The following is a 14,673-nucleotide window of genomic DNA, read 5'->3' as shown; positions in this document are numbered from 1 at the left end:
CGTGGCATCGTTTCCATGGGGACCAGGCTGCGCGTCCTCCTTACAGCAGCGCGCCGAGTGCGGCATCCTGGAGCTGCGCGTGAAGTGGGTAGCGCCGGCCTGACTAGCAGCGAAGCAAGGACTGCGGTTCAGGTAGTCAAGGGCGTATCCCCAGGTCAGCCTCCGGAACTAGGATGACCAGACAAGGAAGAGAGGCTCTGTCTAGCCGTGGCGCCCTGCGAGGGAGTAGGGACGAAGCTCCAATCTGGTTGCTCGAGGGCGGGGGACGAAGGGAGAGCGAGGAAACTACCATTCCCAGCATGCGAAAGGGCGAGCTGCCGCCCTTTTAGGCTGTCTGGCGCTGCATTGCATTCTAGGTCTTGTAGTCTCTGGGTCCACGCCCCCTCGTTTCTGGTTTCTGGACAGTTGTGCCCAAATAATTAACTCTAAGGCTTGGAATTAAAAATAACAGAAGGTACTTAGAAGCCAGATATTAGGACGAAATGAAAATAAATAGAGTAACTAGAAAACAACTCAGTCTTGTGATAAGAAATATGTTTAAATTCTGTGTGTACCTTAATTACTCAAATTTCTTAGCCTCAGTGTCCTCAACTATAAAACAAGGGTAATAACATCTGTTTCACTAGGATTAAAGACAAATGGTCAGTAAATGTTAGCTATTATAATACTTAACCTGCCCTCAAAAACAGAAAAATTAAGCAAAAGTTAAAAGAATTTTTTTAATAGACAAATTTTTAGAGAAGTTTTAGGTTCACAACAAAATTAAGTGGAAGGCACAGAGATTTCCCCCCTCAACAGCTTCCTGCTATCAATTATTGTACCTCTTCCCCCCTTTAACAGCCTCCAACTCTCAAAAATATCCTGCACCAGAGCGGTACATTTGTTACAATCATGAACCTACATTGACACATCATTATCACTCAAAGTTCACGTTAGGGTTCACTCTTGGTGTTGTACATTCTATGAGTTTGGACAAATGTACAATGACATGACTTGGCAGCACATTTGTTAGAATAATTTCCACAGTTGCAAGGCTCTTTTGGTTTTTGGGGAAAATATATATTTGTGTATGTAGTAATATCACGTCTACCAGTGCAGCTGTTGCTTTCAAAAAAAGATTTATGCAGATTTCTAGAACTGCAGTTATAACCAACATCAATATATTTGCCATAACTCGTTATTAACCATATTATTTAGATATTTGATCTCACTTTTCAAAATTTAAATAGAGAAGATTTTATATCACTTTCATAAAGCCTCCTAACAAAATAAAATATATTAAAAAGATGTTTCTTTGAAGTGATTTTCCTTAAATGTGTAACTGTAAGCAATTGATTTGCCAAATGAATCATTGATTTAATCATCTGTGCCTTTGCTCAAACGTACAAACGTGTTAGAATACTTTGCTTCTGATCACCATCCTTTTATCTCACATTTTTGTTGTCTGGCAATTCAGTTCATCTCTTTTTTTTTTTTTTTAAGGAAAAATGTATTATCTTTCTTTCTTTTTGCCATCAATGCTTTTGTAGATATACATTCATGTTTACCTTCTTATTTCCCAGCATTTAATCTTTCATCCCACTTCTTTCTGATTTTAATTTTATTCTTCTCAGAATATACCATCTCCTAGTTCTTTCTACAAGATTCTTTGAATTTCTTTCAGTCTTTGTATGAAATTGTCTTTATTTTATCTTCATTTTCAGGGGATTGTTTAGCTAGCTTTATCAGTCTAGGTTAATGGTTATTTTTCCCTTTATATGTTTAAAACACTATTCTAGCAGTTAGAAAATTATGGCCCATAGACGAAATTCAGCCCGTTGACTATTTTGTATGGACTGTGAGTGAGCTAGGGATACACACACACACACACACACACACATTTTACATTAAACTTTATATGTAGTTTACATTTTAAACATTTGAAAAAAATTACATGGCACATGAAAATTATACATAAACCAACTTTCAGTGTCCGTAAGAAAAATTTTGTGGGAATACATTCATGCTCATTTGTGCTGATATTGTCTCTGGTTGTTACTGTGCTACAATGGCGGAGTTGAATAGTTATGTAGACAACATGTGGCTCATAAAGCTTAATGTGTTTATTTTCTGGCCTTTTACAGAAGTTTGCTAACCCCTGTGCTACTGGCTTCTAATGTTGCTGATGAGAAATATTCTGTCAGTCTAATTATTTTTTCATAGACAGTCTGTCTTTTGTCAGGTTCCTTTAAAGTTTTCTGTTTGTCTTTAGGGTTTTGTAGTTTTAGTACTGTATATTTGGAGTTTATTTGTATTTTCTGCTCTGAACTGAAGGTTCATGGCTTTCATCAATACTAAAAATAATTAGCAATTATTTTCAAATGTTTCATTTATTCTTTTTGGAATTCCCATAAGACAGATGGTTTTCATTCTGTCTTACATGTATCTTGACTGAATTCTGTATTTTCTATTTCTGTGTGCTTCTTTCTAGATAATTTGTTCATAAGTATCTTCCAGTTTATTTTCTTTATTCTTCTCTGTTTTTAATCCATCCTCTTAGTTTAAATTTCAATAACCACATATTTCATTTTTTAAGGTTCTGTTCTTTTTTAAATAATGACCTGTTCTCTTCTCATGACTTTCGTTTCTCTTTCTATATTTCTTTATCATAAACATACTTAGTTTATAGTCTGTTTCAGAGTCTGTCATCTAAAGTTCTTGGTGACTTCCGCAATACACAGATTATGTGGATTAGAATGCCATACCCACTTTAGTCTAGAATTTGGACTTCTCATCAGTATTTTTGTTTTGTTTTCTACGTAGAGCTTTGTGTAGAGAAAGCTTGTCACTTTCTTGGGGTGGTGAGTTTAATTTTTCTAGCCCCCTTGCTTACCGAGGGGCCCTTACAAAGTTCCAGGTAGATGCATGGTTTAATTCTTTAATTCTCTGTTTGGAGTGAGGTCCATTCTACCCCCAAAACCTGTGCCAGATCTGATCACTTCCTGAGGTACTGCTCACATCATTGCCACTTGGTTGGAGAATTTCCCATGCTCGCTTTCTTTCTTCTTTTCTTGTTACCAAATTCAGTTATGTAATTAATTATACTTTCTTATTTTGTTCAGAATTTTTATATACTTGTAGCTTTAGTTTATATATTTCACAAACAAGATGTCTCATTCCAATTTTGCTTTCAATTTGAAACCGAAACAAGGAATGACAATATTTATGGCTAGCTTTGATAGGAGTCTAGACATTATTAATTTCTCCTTCATTGTTTTCCCTATTCTGAGCTCACTGGCTAGTATATAATAAAATGGTTTTCCCTCCGAAGGAAGGAAGGGAGGAAAAGAGAGAAGAAAGAGAGACTTACAGAAATTGAGACAATGAGAGAGAAATTGAAATCATTTTGTGACCTACTGGTTTTGTCAACAGCATTTCCCAAAGTGTCCGTCTGGAACATTAGATTCTCCACTGTTGCTGTCATTAGAGATTCTGTTCCAAAAGAGTATGGGAAAGGCTGGGTTATACAAAGAAAACAAGTTGCTTTATTATGGAAACTCTCAAAGATGTTCATGGGCCTGGTAGCCCTTCAGGAAGCCTATTGCGAGCATTTCCTACTCTTAACTACGGAACGTTTTTGGTCTCAAAATATCTCTCAAGACTGCTGACCTTCAGGGCTCCAGTTTGGAGAACTCTATGAAGAACATAGGCAGCAGCTGTCAATATTTCCTCAGTAACTCTTGACCACATGCCATCGTGGCCGATTAAATATAAGAAGACCCTGAATCCGTAAATAATTCCTTTCAATGTTTTTCCAATTCTATTGTTAGAATTTTTTTAGCAGCTTTGTTGGAAACAAAGAATATAGTTGCAGAAACTTCTAAACAGGCCAGTTCTCAGAAACTTCATTCTCCTATGGAGGAAAGTCAGCTGGTTTGCAGTGACAGTGTCACAGACTACACCCAGGGGAAAACGTGTCACACCAGTATTCTCACACCATGTTCATTCTGACCATATGGAAATTGAATTAATGTCCAATTTTGTGCATATTATAACCAAACTGGCTTGTCATATCAGATTCATAGTGGACTTTTTTCTCTCTTTTAGGGACAGGATAAAAAATGTCAGTCCTCACGTCTCCAAGAGGAAAGGTAGAAGTCGTCCATTGCCGAAGAACAGAATCACAGGATATTTATTGTATCAAAAGCCTTATTAGAAAATTTACCTGCAAGCTGTTTGGGAAGATAAATATCATCTATCTTCTGTAAGTACGTAACTAAGTTCAAGAATGTTCACAATTTTGGTTGGGCGCAGTGGCTCACACCTGTAATCCCAGCATTTTGAGCGGCCAAGGCAGGTGGATCACCTGAGGCCAGGAGTTGAAGACCAGCCTGGCCAACATGGCGAAACCTCTTCTCTATTAAAAATACAATAATTGGGTGTGGTGGCGCATGCCTGTAATCCCAGCTGCTCGGGAGGCTGAGGCATGAGAGTTACTTGAACACAGGAGGCAGAGGCTGCAGTGAGCCAAGACACGCCACTGCACCCCAGCCTGGATGACAGAGCAGGCCCCTGTCTCAATTAAAAAAAAAAAAAAAAAAAAAAGGTTCATCAATCTTATGACATGCCAGTAAAGGATCCTACCTTTTTGTCTTTATGGGGCTTATTGTGAGAAAATGGGTAGCTCACTGCACAGTGAAAAAACATACAGCAAGAAATCTCTGGGAACGACAAATCCCCATTTCCTATAACAACATGCAAATCAAAAAGGTTCCTCATGGGCTTTGGATTCAAACAAACGTGGTTCAAATCTCAGCTGCCTCACTCACTAGTGGAGTCACTTAGAACAAGTTAATAATATTAGCCACCAGATTTTGAGACATTAGTTTATGTCAGGCTCTGTGCTTTGCCAACATTATGTTATTTAATTGTTCTGACACTTCTCTGAGGTGGCCAGTATCATGTCCATCTCACAGATGAGATTGGGAGGCTGGCCCAGGGTGAAGCAGTACGTTGGAAACCTGGATTTGTTCACAGCCACTGCTGTTAAAATGTTCTTCTGAACTTTAAAATATGTATAGATTTGTTTCTTAAAAGATCTTTTTTCTCTCTGTTTTGTTTGTTTATAGACCTTCTGTGGGTGACAGAATATAAATATCCTTGAATCTCTTCCTCATTAATTAATTAATTAATTAATTTATTTATTTTTGAGACAGAGTCTAGCTCTATTGCCCAGATATGGGGTGCAGTGGTGCAATCTCAGCTCACGGCAATCTCTGCCTCCTGGGTTCAAGAGATTCTCCTGCCTCAGCCTCCAGAGTAGCAGAGACTATAGGTGCATGCCACCATGCCTAGCTTTTTTTTTTTTTTTTTTTTTTTTAGTAGAGACTAGGTTTCATCATGTTGGCCAGGCTGGTCTTGAACTACTGGCCTCAAGTGATCTGCCTGCCTTGGCCTCCCAAAGTCTTTGGATTACAGGCATGAGCTACCGTGCCCGACCCTGTTCCTCATTATTTTTATTGAAAATATTAAATATCCTAATATTTTGGATTTCATAAAGCTTCATATCAAATACAGTTGAAATGTTTAAGCTAAGGCCAGCCTAAGACATTAAAGTTTGTAGTCTCTAATTACCCCCCGATGAATGTAATTATAAATTGGCACAATTTTACTAGAGGGCAGTAGGACAGTAGTTATAAAATGCTTAAAAAATAGATATACCAATGAAATGATTTTATTTTTTGGCGTTATGGTGGACTAAGTACCTTAAAGATGTGCATTGGATGGAGACAACTAAAATGTTGATACACACAAAAGCTAAGAACTGTGTAGGGAGCATTATCAAATTGAAATCAGAGACTTCATTAGGTAAACAGGAACTAATGCTAGCTTTGTCCTTGAGGATTTTTGCCACATTCTATTAACAGCGACTTCATATTTCTGTTTTGATAGCTTTGCAAAGAACGGAGGGTAACTACTCCCTCCACCTAAGGAGGAGAGCATGTGACCCCTTTGTATAAAATTGGGATGTTCGTTGTAGGAATGAAGAAGATATAACCCACTAAATACAAATGGACAGCGAGGGCTCACTCAGCCTCAGCATGGAATAGAGGGGGATAAAGTCTCTTCTGAGAACTCATAAGCACACACTGATTTGAGATCCATGTTAATTATTTGTGTGGTCCAAAAAAAAACTTGAAGGAAAGAATTTAATTAAAAATGGTCACAGGCTAGTAGTGTGTCCAGGACACTGATTGACATAAACGCAAATCAAGTGTGAAGGGATGCAGCTTCAGCTCAGACTCCAAATAATAACCCCAGATAAAGTTGCAAAGAATATGAGCTCACAGTCAAAAATCATAAACACACAAGGAAATATGTACCATTAGAACCAACAAGAGAAATTATATAAGAGAGTCAACTCCCGAAGACTTCAGATATGAAATTAAACAATGAATATAAAATAACTATGTTTATTGTGTCTGAAATAAAAAGATAATTTTAAAAAGATAATTAAAGAAGGCCGGACATGGTGGCTCACACCTGTAATCCCAGCACTTTGGGAGGCTGAGGCAGGAAGATCATGAGGTCAAGAGCTTGAGACCATCCTGGCCAACAGATGAAACCCCATCTCTACTAAAAATACAAAAATTAGCAGAGTGTGGTGGCACACGCCTGTAGTCCCATTACTTGGGAGGCTGAGACAGGAGAATCACTTGAACACGGGAGGCAGAGGTTGCAGTGAGCCAAGATCGCACCACTGCACTCCAGCCTGGGTGACAGAGCGAGACTCTGTCTCAAAAAAAAAAAAGATTAAAGACTAAGAAAATCCTGTCCGGCCTTTGTCTCTCGTGTCCGCACGTGCGTGGTGCGGTCAGTGGCCGTGGCGCTTCTCCTTCGCTCCTGGGGGTCCAGGAGGCTCTGCCGCAGCCTGGGTCCTCTTGTGACCTGCGTGTACTGGGGGATTCGCAGGGAGGATGTCGGGACACCCCAGAAGCTGGGAAATGCCCCGCACCCGCAGCGCCGTTTCCCCTGGATCCTGCAGTGAGACCCGAGGGTCCTCAGGGGAGAGGCCCAGCGTGGGGTGCGAGCTCGCGCCTGCGAGGATCTGTGGCCACCGGCGTTTCCAGTCCCTCTTTAATCCTGTTGAAAATTAAACTGAGGTTTAATTTAAAAAAAAAAAAAAAAAAGACTAAGAAAATCTGAGATGCTGAGGTGGGTGGATCACCCGAGGTCAGGAGTTTCACACCAACCTGGCCTATATGGCAAAACCTCATCTCTACCAAAAATACAAAAAATTAGCCATGAGTGGTGGCCCACACCTGTAGTCCCAGCTACTCAGGAGGCTGAGGCAGGAGAATCTCTCGAACCTGGGAGACCGAGGTTTCAGTAAGCCGAGATTATACCACGGCACTCCAGCCTGGGCAACACAGTGAGACTCTGTCTTAAAAAAAAAAAAAAAGTAAAAAATAATAAAAATGAATAATCATGTTTAAACAAAAGTGAAAAAGACCATCTAGAAATTAAAATGTAATTGAAATTAAAAGCTCTGTAGATGAATTAAACATCATTCATAGACACATGAAGACAGAAGTAACGAGCTGGAGGATCAATACCAGTAAATTACCTAGAGTTCAACACAGAGAGAAAAAATATGAATGAAGCATGAGTCCTAGTCTAGTTAGACTTTTAGGAGATAATAGGAAGCCAGAGGGTGAATATTTGAAGAGAGAATGGCTGAGAGTTTTTCAGAATTGTTGGAAAGCACCACTTCTTACATCTGGAAAACTCAGTGAATCCCAAAGGGGATAAATACACAGAGAAATCCACAACTGAACACATCATAATGAAACAGCAAAACATTATAGCTAAAAAGATCCGAAAAATAACAGAGGAAAAAAAAAAAAAAAGCCAAGTTACCTGCAAAGAACTAAAGATTAGACTAATAGATTTCTTAGGAGCCACAATAGTAGTCAGAAGATAGTAGAATATCTTCAGTAGTGGAGAGAAAAATAACATCAATTTAGAATTGTGACACCGTTTCACCCAGTGAAACAATTCCTAGCGGGACCTGAGAGAAAATAAATGCATTTTCTGGCAAACAAAAACCTAAGTCATTTACCAGTAGACTCTGAATGGAGGAAATTCCTTAGAATATGCTCTTGGAAGAACAGAGAATACCTCAGCTGGAAAGCTCAAAACACAAGAAGGAATGTCAACAAAAATATGGCAAATATGTAGGTAAATCTAAGAAAAAGTATGACTGGCATAAAACAATAATATTGATAATGACTGATTTGGGAGGTATAAACCATATGTTAAAACTAAGATTCAGGACAAAAACATATAAATTGGGAGGAACATGATTAGAATGAAAGAATTCTTCAGGTTTTATTCAAGATGGAGGGCGTGGTAAGTGATATGCAAACAGGCTCCCCCGGCTCCCATGAGCCGCACATCCTGTCACTTTCGCAGTTGTGTAGTCTGTTCTCACAGAGAATCATGGCTCGCCCTATGCAACCAATGGAAAGCAGCAGAAGTGAGACCCTATTTGACTTCAAGTCCAAGACATAAGAAGTCTTGCAACTTCCAGTGGGTCTCTGGAAGTGCTCCTTCTCAGAACCCAATGTTGCACTGATGAAAGCTCCAGTCACATGGCTCCCTGTGGGTGCTTCATTTGACAGCCTCTGCTGAGCTCCCCGCTGGCAACTGCCCCCAGCTGCCAACCATGCAAGTAAGCTGTCTTAGACTCTGAGTCTTCAGATGGCTTTAGCCACTGCTGCCATTTGATAGCCTGAGATACCATGCAAAAACTGCTTAGTTCAACCCAGGCAGCCCACAGAACCATGAGAGATAATAATTGTTACTTAAAGCCACTAAGGTTTGGGGTGGTTTATTACACATCAGTTGATAACTGGAACAGATAGTAAAGACTGTTAGGAATATATGTTAACATGGTTAAGATCATCATTAAAAGAATAGATGTAGAGATGATAACTTCTGATCTATAGAGGGAAAAATGGAATGAGAAATTTAAAATGAACCCTGAATCTAAAAGAGGACAAGACAGGAGCAGGAAAACAAATAAAAAGCAGAGAATGTATTAAAATCACAGAATAAGAAAATACGTTTTACTATATCAGTAATCATAATAAAGGCATCTGGACAAAATTCTTCCATTAAAAGATTAAGATGGGCAGATTGGCTGAACACAAAACAAAACTGATATTCTATTTATGAGACATACCTAATGTATAAAGTCACAGAAATATTTAAAGTCAAAGTATCAGGAAAAAAAGATATGCCATCCAAAATCTCATCCAAAAAAAGGGCTAGTATTGCTGTATCAACAGCAGACAGCATATAGTTCAGGACGAAAAGCTCCCTACAGATAAAGAGGGTCACTATATAATGATAAAACTGTTCTTGAGAGACCTAAGACAGCTTTAAACTTACATGCTTCTAATGACACAGTTCTAAAATAGATAAAGTGAAAGTCAGTAGAACCGGTAGAGCACTGGAGACTTTCCCGCCTCCCTGTGTTCCCTGTGCCTTTTTGTGTCGTTCTCCCTGCTGTAGTCTCCACGTTTTCCATCTTTGCTGAGCCTGTGACTCCCCCGATAGAATGTGATGGAAGTGGGGCTGTCCTGGTCCCAGGCCCAAGTGTTAAGATGGCCGGGCAGCAGGGCTGACCTGTGGGGAGGCACGCGGGACATCCTGGGTACTCACTCCCAGCTAGGGCCCCTGCATGAACCTGAGAGTGAACAGCTCCTTCCATTTTTGAACCCTGGGTCCCTCTGGCCTCACCCTAGTTTGAGCCCTTGCTGGAAGCTTTCAGTTTTGTGCTCTTCGAACCTTGCACTACCATGTAAAAAGTCTGTCTACTCTACTGGACGTACCACCCAGAGAGGCCATATCATAAGAGAGAAGCGTGCGTCTGCATGGAGGAGAATTGAGGAGCGAGCCCAGCCTCCAGCAAGAAGGAAGGCCCCATGTCACCCTTCCCGGCGCACCCTAGCCCCTCTGGGCCACCCTCACTGAGGGACAAGACACATGAGGGAAAAAAAACCATCTTGGAGGTTCTTGCCCCAACAGATACCCCTACTGTACCCTGTCTGAATTTCTCACCCATAGAATCATGAGCAAATGAAACAGGGTAGCCATTAAATTAGGGATAACCTGTTATGCAGAAATAGATGAACAAAATAGCAGGTCTTAGAGGGAACTTAACAACCTTAAATACTTAGAAGAGAAGAAAGACCTGAAATAAAGTTCAGAGTTTACCTCCAAGTTAGAACAAGAACAGTCCAATCAGCTCAAGGAAAACAGAAAATAAAGGACAAGAGAGCATATTAATGAAATGGAAAACAAGCATCTGGTAGAGGATAAACAAAGCCAAAAGTTCGTTCTTTAAAAAGCCTAAAGAAAGAAAAAACTTCTGACAAGATTAATCAGGAAGAAAAGGAAAACTTTCAAAGTAATGTGAAAAGGACATAATAACTACAGATGTTGCTGAGGTTAAGCAGGTAATAAAAGGGTATTATAGATCCACAATCCTTTAACTAAATCCCTTGTGACTAGTTGTGTTTCAGAATGCAGAATTTTAAAAATTAGTTTCATCCATTGATGAAATATTATTGAATTCCACCCATGAGGGCTGGAGAGATTTCCCATGATTACATACGTTAGGATATGTGTGGTAAAAATGTAAGAATATTTTATTTATGGGATCAAGACTGTACAGTAACCTCATGTCACTTCAATTCCAATTTTGCTGCTTCCAGTTTTTAGGGCTTATGAATTTAAAGGGATTGGGGACCTGTATTAAAAAAACTGCATGCCAATAAATTTGAAAATATGGGGTCCCAGAAAAGTTTCTTAAAATCAACTTAAGAAATGATAGAGGCCGGGCGCGGTAGCTCACGCCTGTAATCCCAGCACTTTGGGAGGCCGAGACGGGCGGATCACGAGGTCAGGAGATCGAGACCATCCTGGCTAACACGGTGAAACCCCATCTCTACTAAAAAAAAAAAAAAAAATTAGCCGGGTGTGGTGGCGGGCGCCTGTAGTCCCAGCTACACGGGAGGCTGAGGCAGGAGAATGGTGTGAACCGGTGGGGGGAGGTGCGGAGCTTGCAGTGAGTGGAGATCGTGCCACTGCACTCCAGCCTGGGCGACAGAGCGAGACTCTGTCTCAAAAAAAAAAAAAAAAAAAAGAAAAAAAGAAATGATAGAAACCCATTAAATTGAATTGTTAATTTTAAATCCTCCCACCAATACAATGGTAGGCACAACTGCCTTTACAAGCAGTCCTAACAAACATTCAGGGATTGGGTATGTCCCAAATAAATACAAGTTCTTGGAAGCAGAAAGAGAATACTTTTTAGCTTACTTTATGAGGCTAGCATAATGTTAATATCAAAATAAGACAAAGACAGTACAAGAAAGGAAAGTTAATGGCCAATCTCACATAGAAAGAGAAATGAAATTAACATTCATGCCTTGCTCATGAACATGGATGTAAAAATTCTAAAAGAAAATAGGAAAGGAATATAATAATGAACTAAGAAGATATGATTATGATTAATTGATCATGGTATTCAAGTTTGGTTTAATATTAGAAAATGGATTAGTCTAATTCATCAAATTAACAAAGGAGAAAATGTAATCTTCTCAATAAAGACAAAATCATGTGATAAAATGCAATATTCTTCGTAATAATTCTTAACAAAATAAGAATATACGATGATTCTCATATGTGTAAAGACCTTTAACAAACACCATATGTAATGATAAAATATTAAAACAATCCTTGCATAATAAATGAGGATGCCTGTTGTCATGAGATCCTAGCTATTGCAATAAGGGAGAGCAAAAGCAATAAAATGTACTAGGATTTGAAAGGAAGAAACAAATTGTCATTTTTTGCAGGTGATATATTCTCTACTTAGAAAATTGGAAGGAATATGAGTTAGGATAAATACAGAAGTTTAAAATTCCTGGCTATAAAGTCATTGAACAAAAACCCATTGCATTTTTATATATTAACAATGAACAGAAAACATTTTTCTATTTACACCCATGCCAAAGAATATAAAGTACCTAGTATAAAACTGACAAAATAACTCCAAGCTCATTATGGGGTAAATCGTCAACTATTGAAAGACATTGGCCGGGCGCGGTGGCTCACGCTTGTAATCCCAGCACTTTGGGAGGCCGAGGCGGGCGGATCACAAGGTCGGGAGATCGAGACCATCCTGGCTAACACGGTGAAACGTCGTCTCTACTAAAAATACAAAAAAAATTAGCCGGGTGCGGTGGCGGGCACCTGTAGTCCCAGCTACTCAGGAGGCTGAGGCAGGAAAATGGCATGATCCCAGGAGGCGGAGCTTGCAGTGAGCCGAGATCGCGCCACTGCACTCCAGCCAGGGGGACAGAGTGAGACTCAGTCTCAAAAAAAAAAAAAAAAAGTAAGACATTAAGGAAAGCCTAAATACAGTAGCCACCCCCCTCCCTTATCTGAGAGAAATATATTCCAAGACCCCCAGTGGATGCCTGAAACTGAGGATAGTACCACATCCAATTGTTACTAGTCAGAACACATTTTTGTTCATGCCTTCCATCCACAAATGTAATGGCTTTTCCATCTTAACTAAGCATTTGCTATGCACTGTGACCATAACTTTTGTAGTTTGAGGTGCAACAGGACAACTAGCATGAATTTTTTTTCCATTTTCAAAATGTCATGGATTAAAGATTTCTTCTTACCCTAGATCTTAGCAACCTCAGCATACAATTTATTTTTTCCTCATTAAGTTGAGAATTTTCACCTTTTCGTGTAAAGGAAGCCTTTTACGGCTTCTCTTCAGCATATCTGAATTACCAGCATCACTACTCTTGCACTTTGAACCAAAGTACTGTGATGCAGTGACAGTCGATCTGGTAACAGAGTGCAGTTATCAGATCTAATACTAGGTGACTCACGGGTAGCAGCATCTACAGTGTGGGTCTGCTGGACAATTCCTGGGCAGGATGGGGTGGAATGGCATGTAATTTCATCTTGCTACTCAGAATGGCATGCAATTATAAATTTATAGATTGTTTATTTCTGGAATTTTCCATTCAGTATTTTCTAACTGCCGTTGACTGCAATTAACTATGAAACCGTGGGCCATGAAACCACGGAGAAGTGCGGGGACTATGGTATTTCAAGAGGTAGACTACATTTTGGACAGGAAGATTCAAATCACAAAGTCAGTTTCCCTCCACCCCCATCAAAATCCTAACAAGATTATTTGTCAAGCTTAATGAGTCTAAATCTGTATGGGAAAGCAAAGGTTCAGGATAATCTGAAGGAAGAAAAATAAGGTGGAGAGGCTTGCCAACTAAAGATTCATTGTAGGTATAGTAATCAGGGCAGTGTGGTAATTTGCAGGAAATTGACAAAAGACAAATGGACCAGGATAGAGATCCCAGAAACAGACCCATACCTATATAAAAATTTGATGATGGCTTTTTGGGGAAGGGATGTGCCACTCAATAAATGGTGCTGGGAGAGTTTGTTGTTCACATGGAAAAGAAAATAATAACCAACCTCATGTAGTAGAAAAATTTTAAAAATTAATTCTGGGTGAATTTATGATACAAATGTGAAAAAGTCTGACATCGGTGACAGAACCTTCTGGATTCCAAATTCATTTATCCAGCTTCCTGGTGAATGCCAACCCTTGGATACCTAGTAGGCACTTGAATCTAGCGTGGTCTTCACCTGCCTTCAATCCACTCTTCCCACACTTTTCCTATCTCAGTAACTCCAGCCTTCCCCTTGCTCAGACCCCAAACATTAAAAAAAGAAAAAAAAAAAGTTAAAATGGGATCTTTATAACTGAAAGGGTTGCAAGCTATCTTAGAAGCCAGTGTATTTTCAGAAGTAAAAGCAAATTTAAATTTTCACTGATGTCCTGAAGCTTCCAAAACAGCTGCTACTAAGCCCACACAATGTTTCATTTTTTTATATTAGACAACTCCTGTCCCTTGGCCAAGTCAACTACAAGGCTTAATGACTTATTTTATAGACCTTTAAAAAAAAAAAGGTGGTTCTTTTGTGGTCTGTGTGTTTGGTTTTGTTTTATTGCTGCCTGTTCAGTTACAGAAGTACAGGAACAAATAAAACTGATCTCACCTAAGGCTGGGCACGGTGACTCACGCCTCTAATCCCTGCACTTTGGGAGGCCAAGGCGGGGGGATCACGGGGTCAGGAGATCGAGACCATCCTGGCTAACACGGTGAAACCCCATCTCTACTAAGAATACAAAAAATTAGCCTGGCATGGTGGCGGGCGCCTGTAGTCCCAGCTGCTGGGGAGTCTGAGGCAGGAGAATCGCGTGAACCCAGGAGGTGGAGCTTGCAGTGAGCCAAGATTGCACCACTGCACTCCAGCCTGGGTGACACAGCAAGACTCCATCTCAAAAAAAAAAAAAAAAAAAAAAAAAACAAGCAGAAAAGGCAAGTGCTGTTTCACTAAGATTTCCATCAAGTATAAAGAAAATAAGTTTTGTACAAGGAACTTAAACAAATTTACCAGAAAAAAACAACCCCATCAAAAACTGGGCAAAGGTTATGAACAGACACTTCTCAAAAGAAGGCATTTATGCCGCCAACAGACATGAAAAAATGCTCATCATCACTGGTCATT

General features: G+C 39.6%; 1 protein-coding gene across 2 annotated transcripts in view; it reads left to right on the top strand.

The window, feature by feature from the left end:
* The first annotated feature begins 22 nt into the window (after window positions 1-22).
* The window catches only part of CFAP61 (cilia and flagella associated protein 61), a 301,491-nt gene continuing 286,840 nt past the window's right edge, over window positions 23-14,673 (top strand). The window contains exons 1-2 of one of the 2 annotated variants that reach the window (XM_030914334.1): window positions 23-154; window positions 4,087-4,243. In XM_030914334.1, the coding sequence (XP_030770194.1) occupies window positions 4,101-4,243 (143 nt within the window). In that variant the 5' untranslated portion in view covers window positions 23-154; window positions 4,087-4,100. Of the gene's footprint in view, window positions 155-4,064; window positions 4,244-14,673 lie in introns of both variants that reach the window. The other variant, XM_010369117.2, reaches the window with a different exon arrangement.

This window comes from Rhinopithecus roxellana, chromosome 13 (genome assembly GCF_007565055.1).
Source record: "Rhinopithecus roxellana isolate Shanxi Qingling chromosome 13, ASM756505v1, whole genome shotgun sequence".
NCBI lineage: Eukaryota > Metazoa > Chordata > Mammalia > Primates > Cercopithecidae > Rhinopithecus > Rhinopithecus roxellana.
This window is presented reverse-complemented; position numbering and strand designations above follow the sequence as displayed.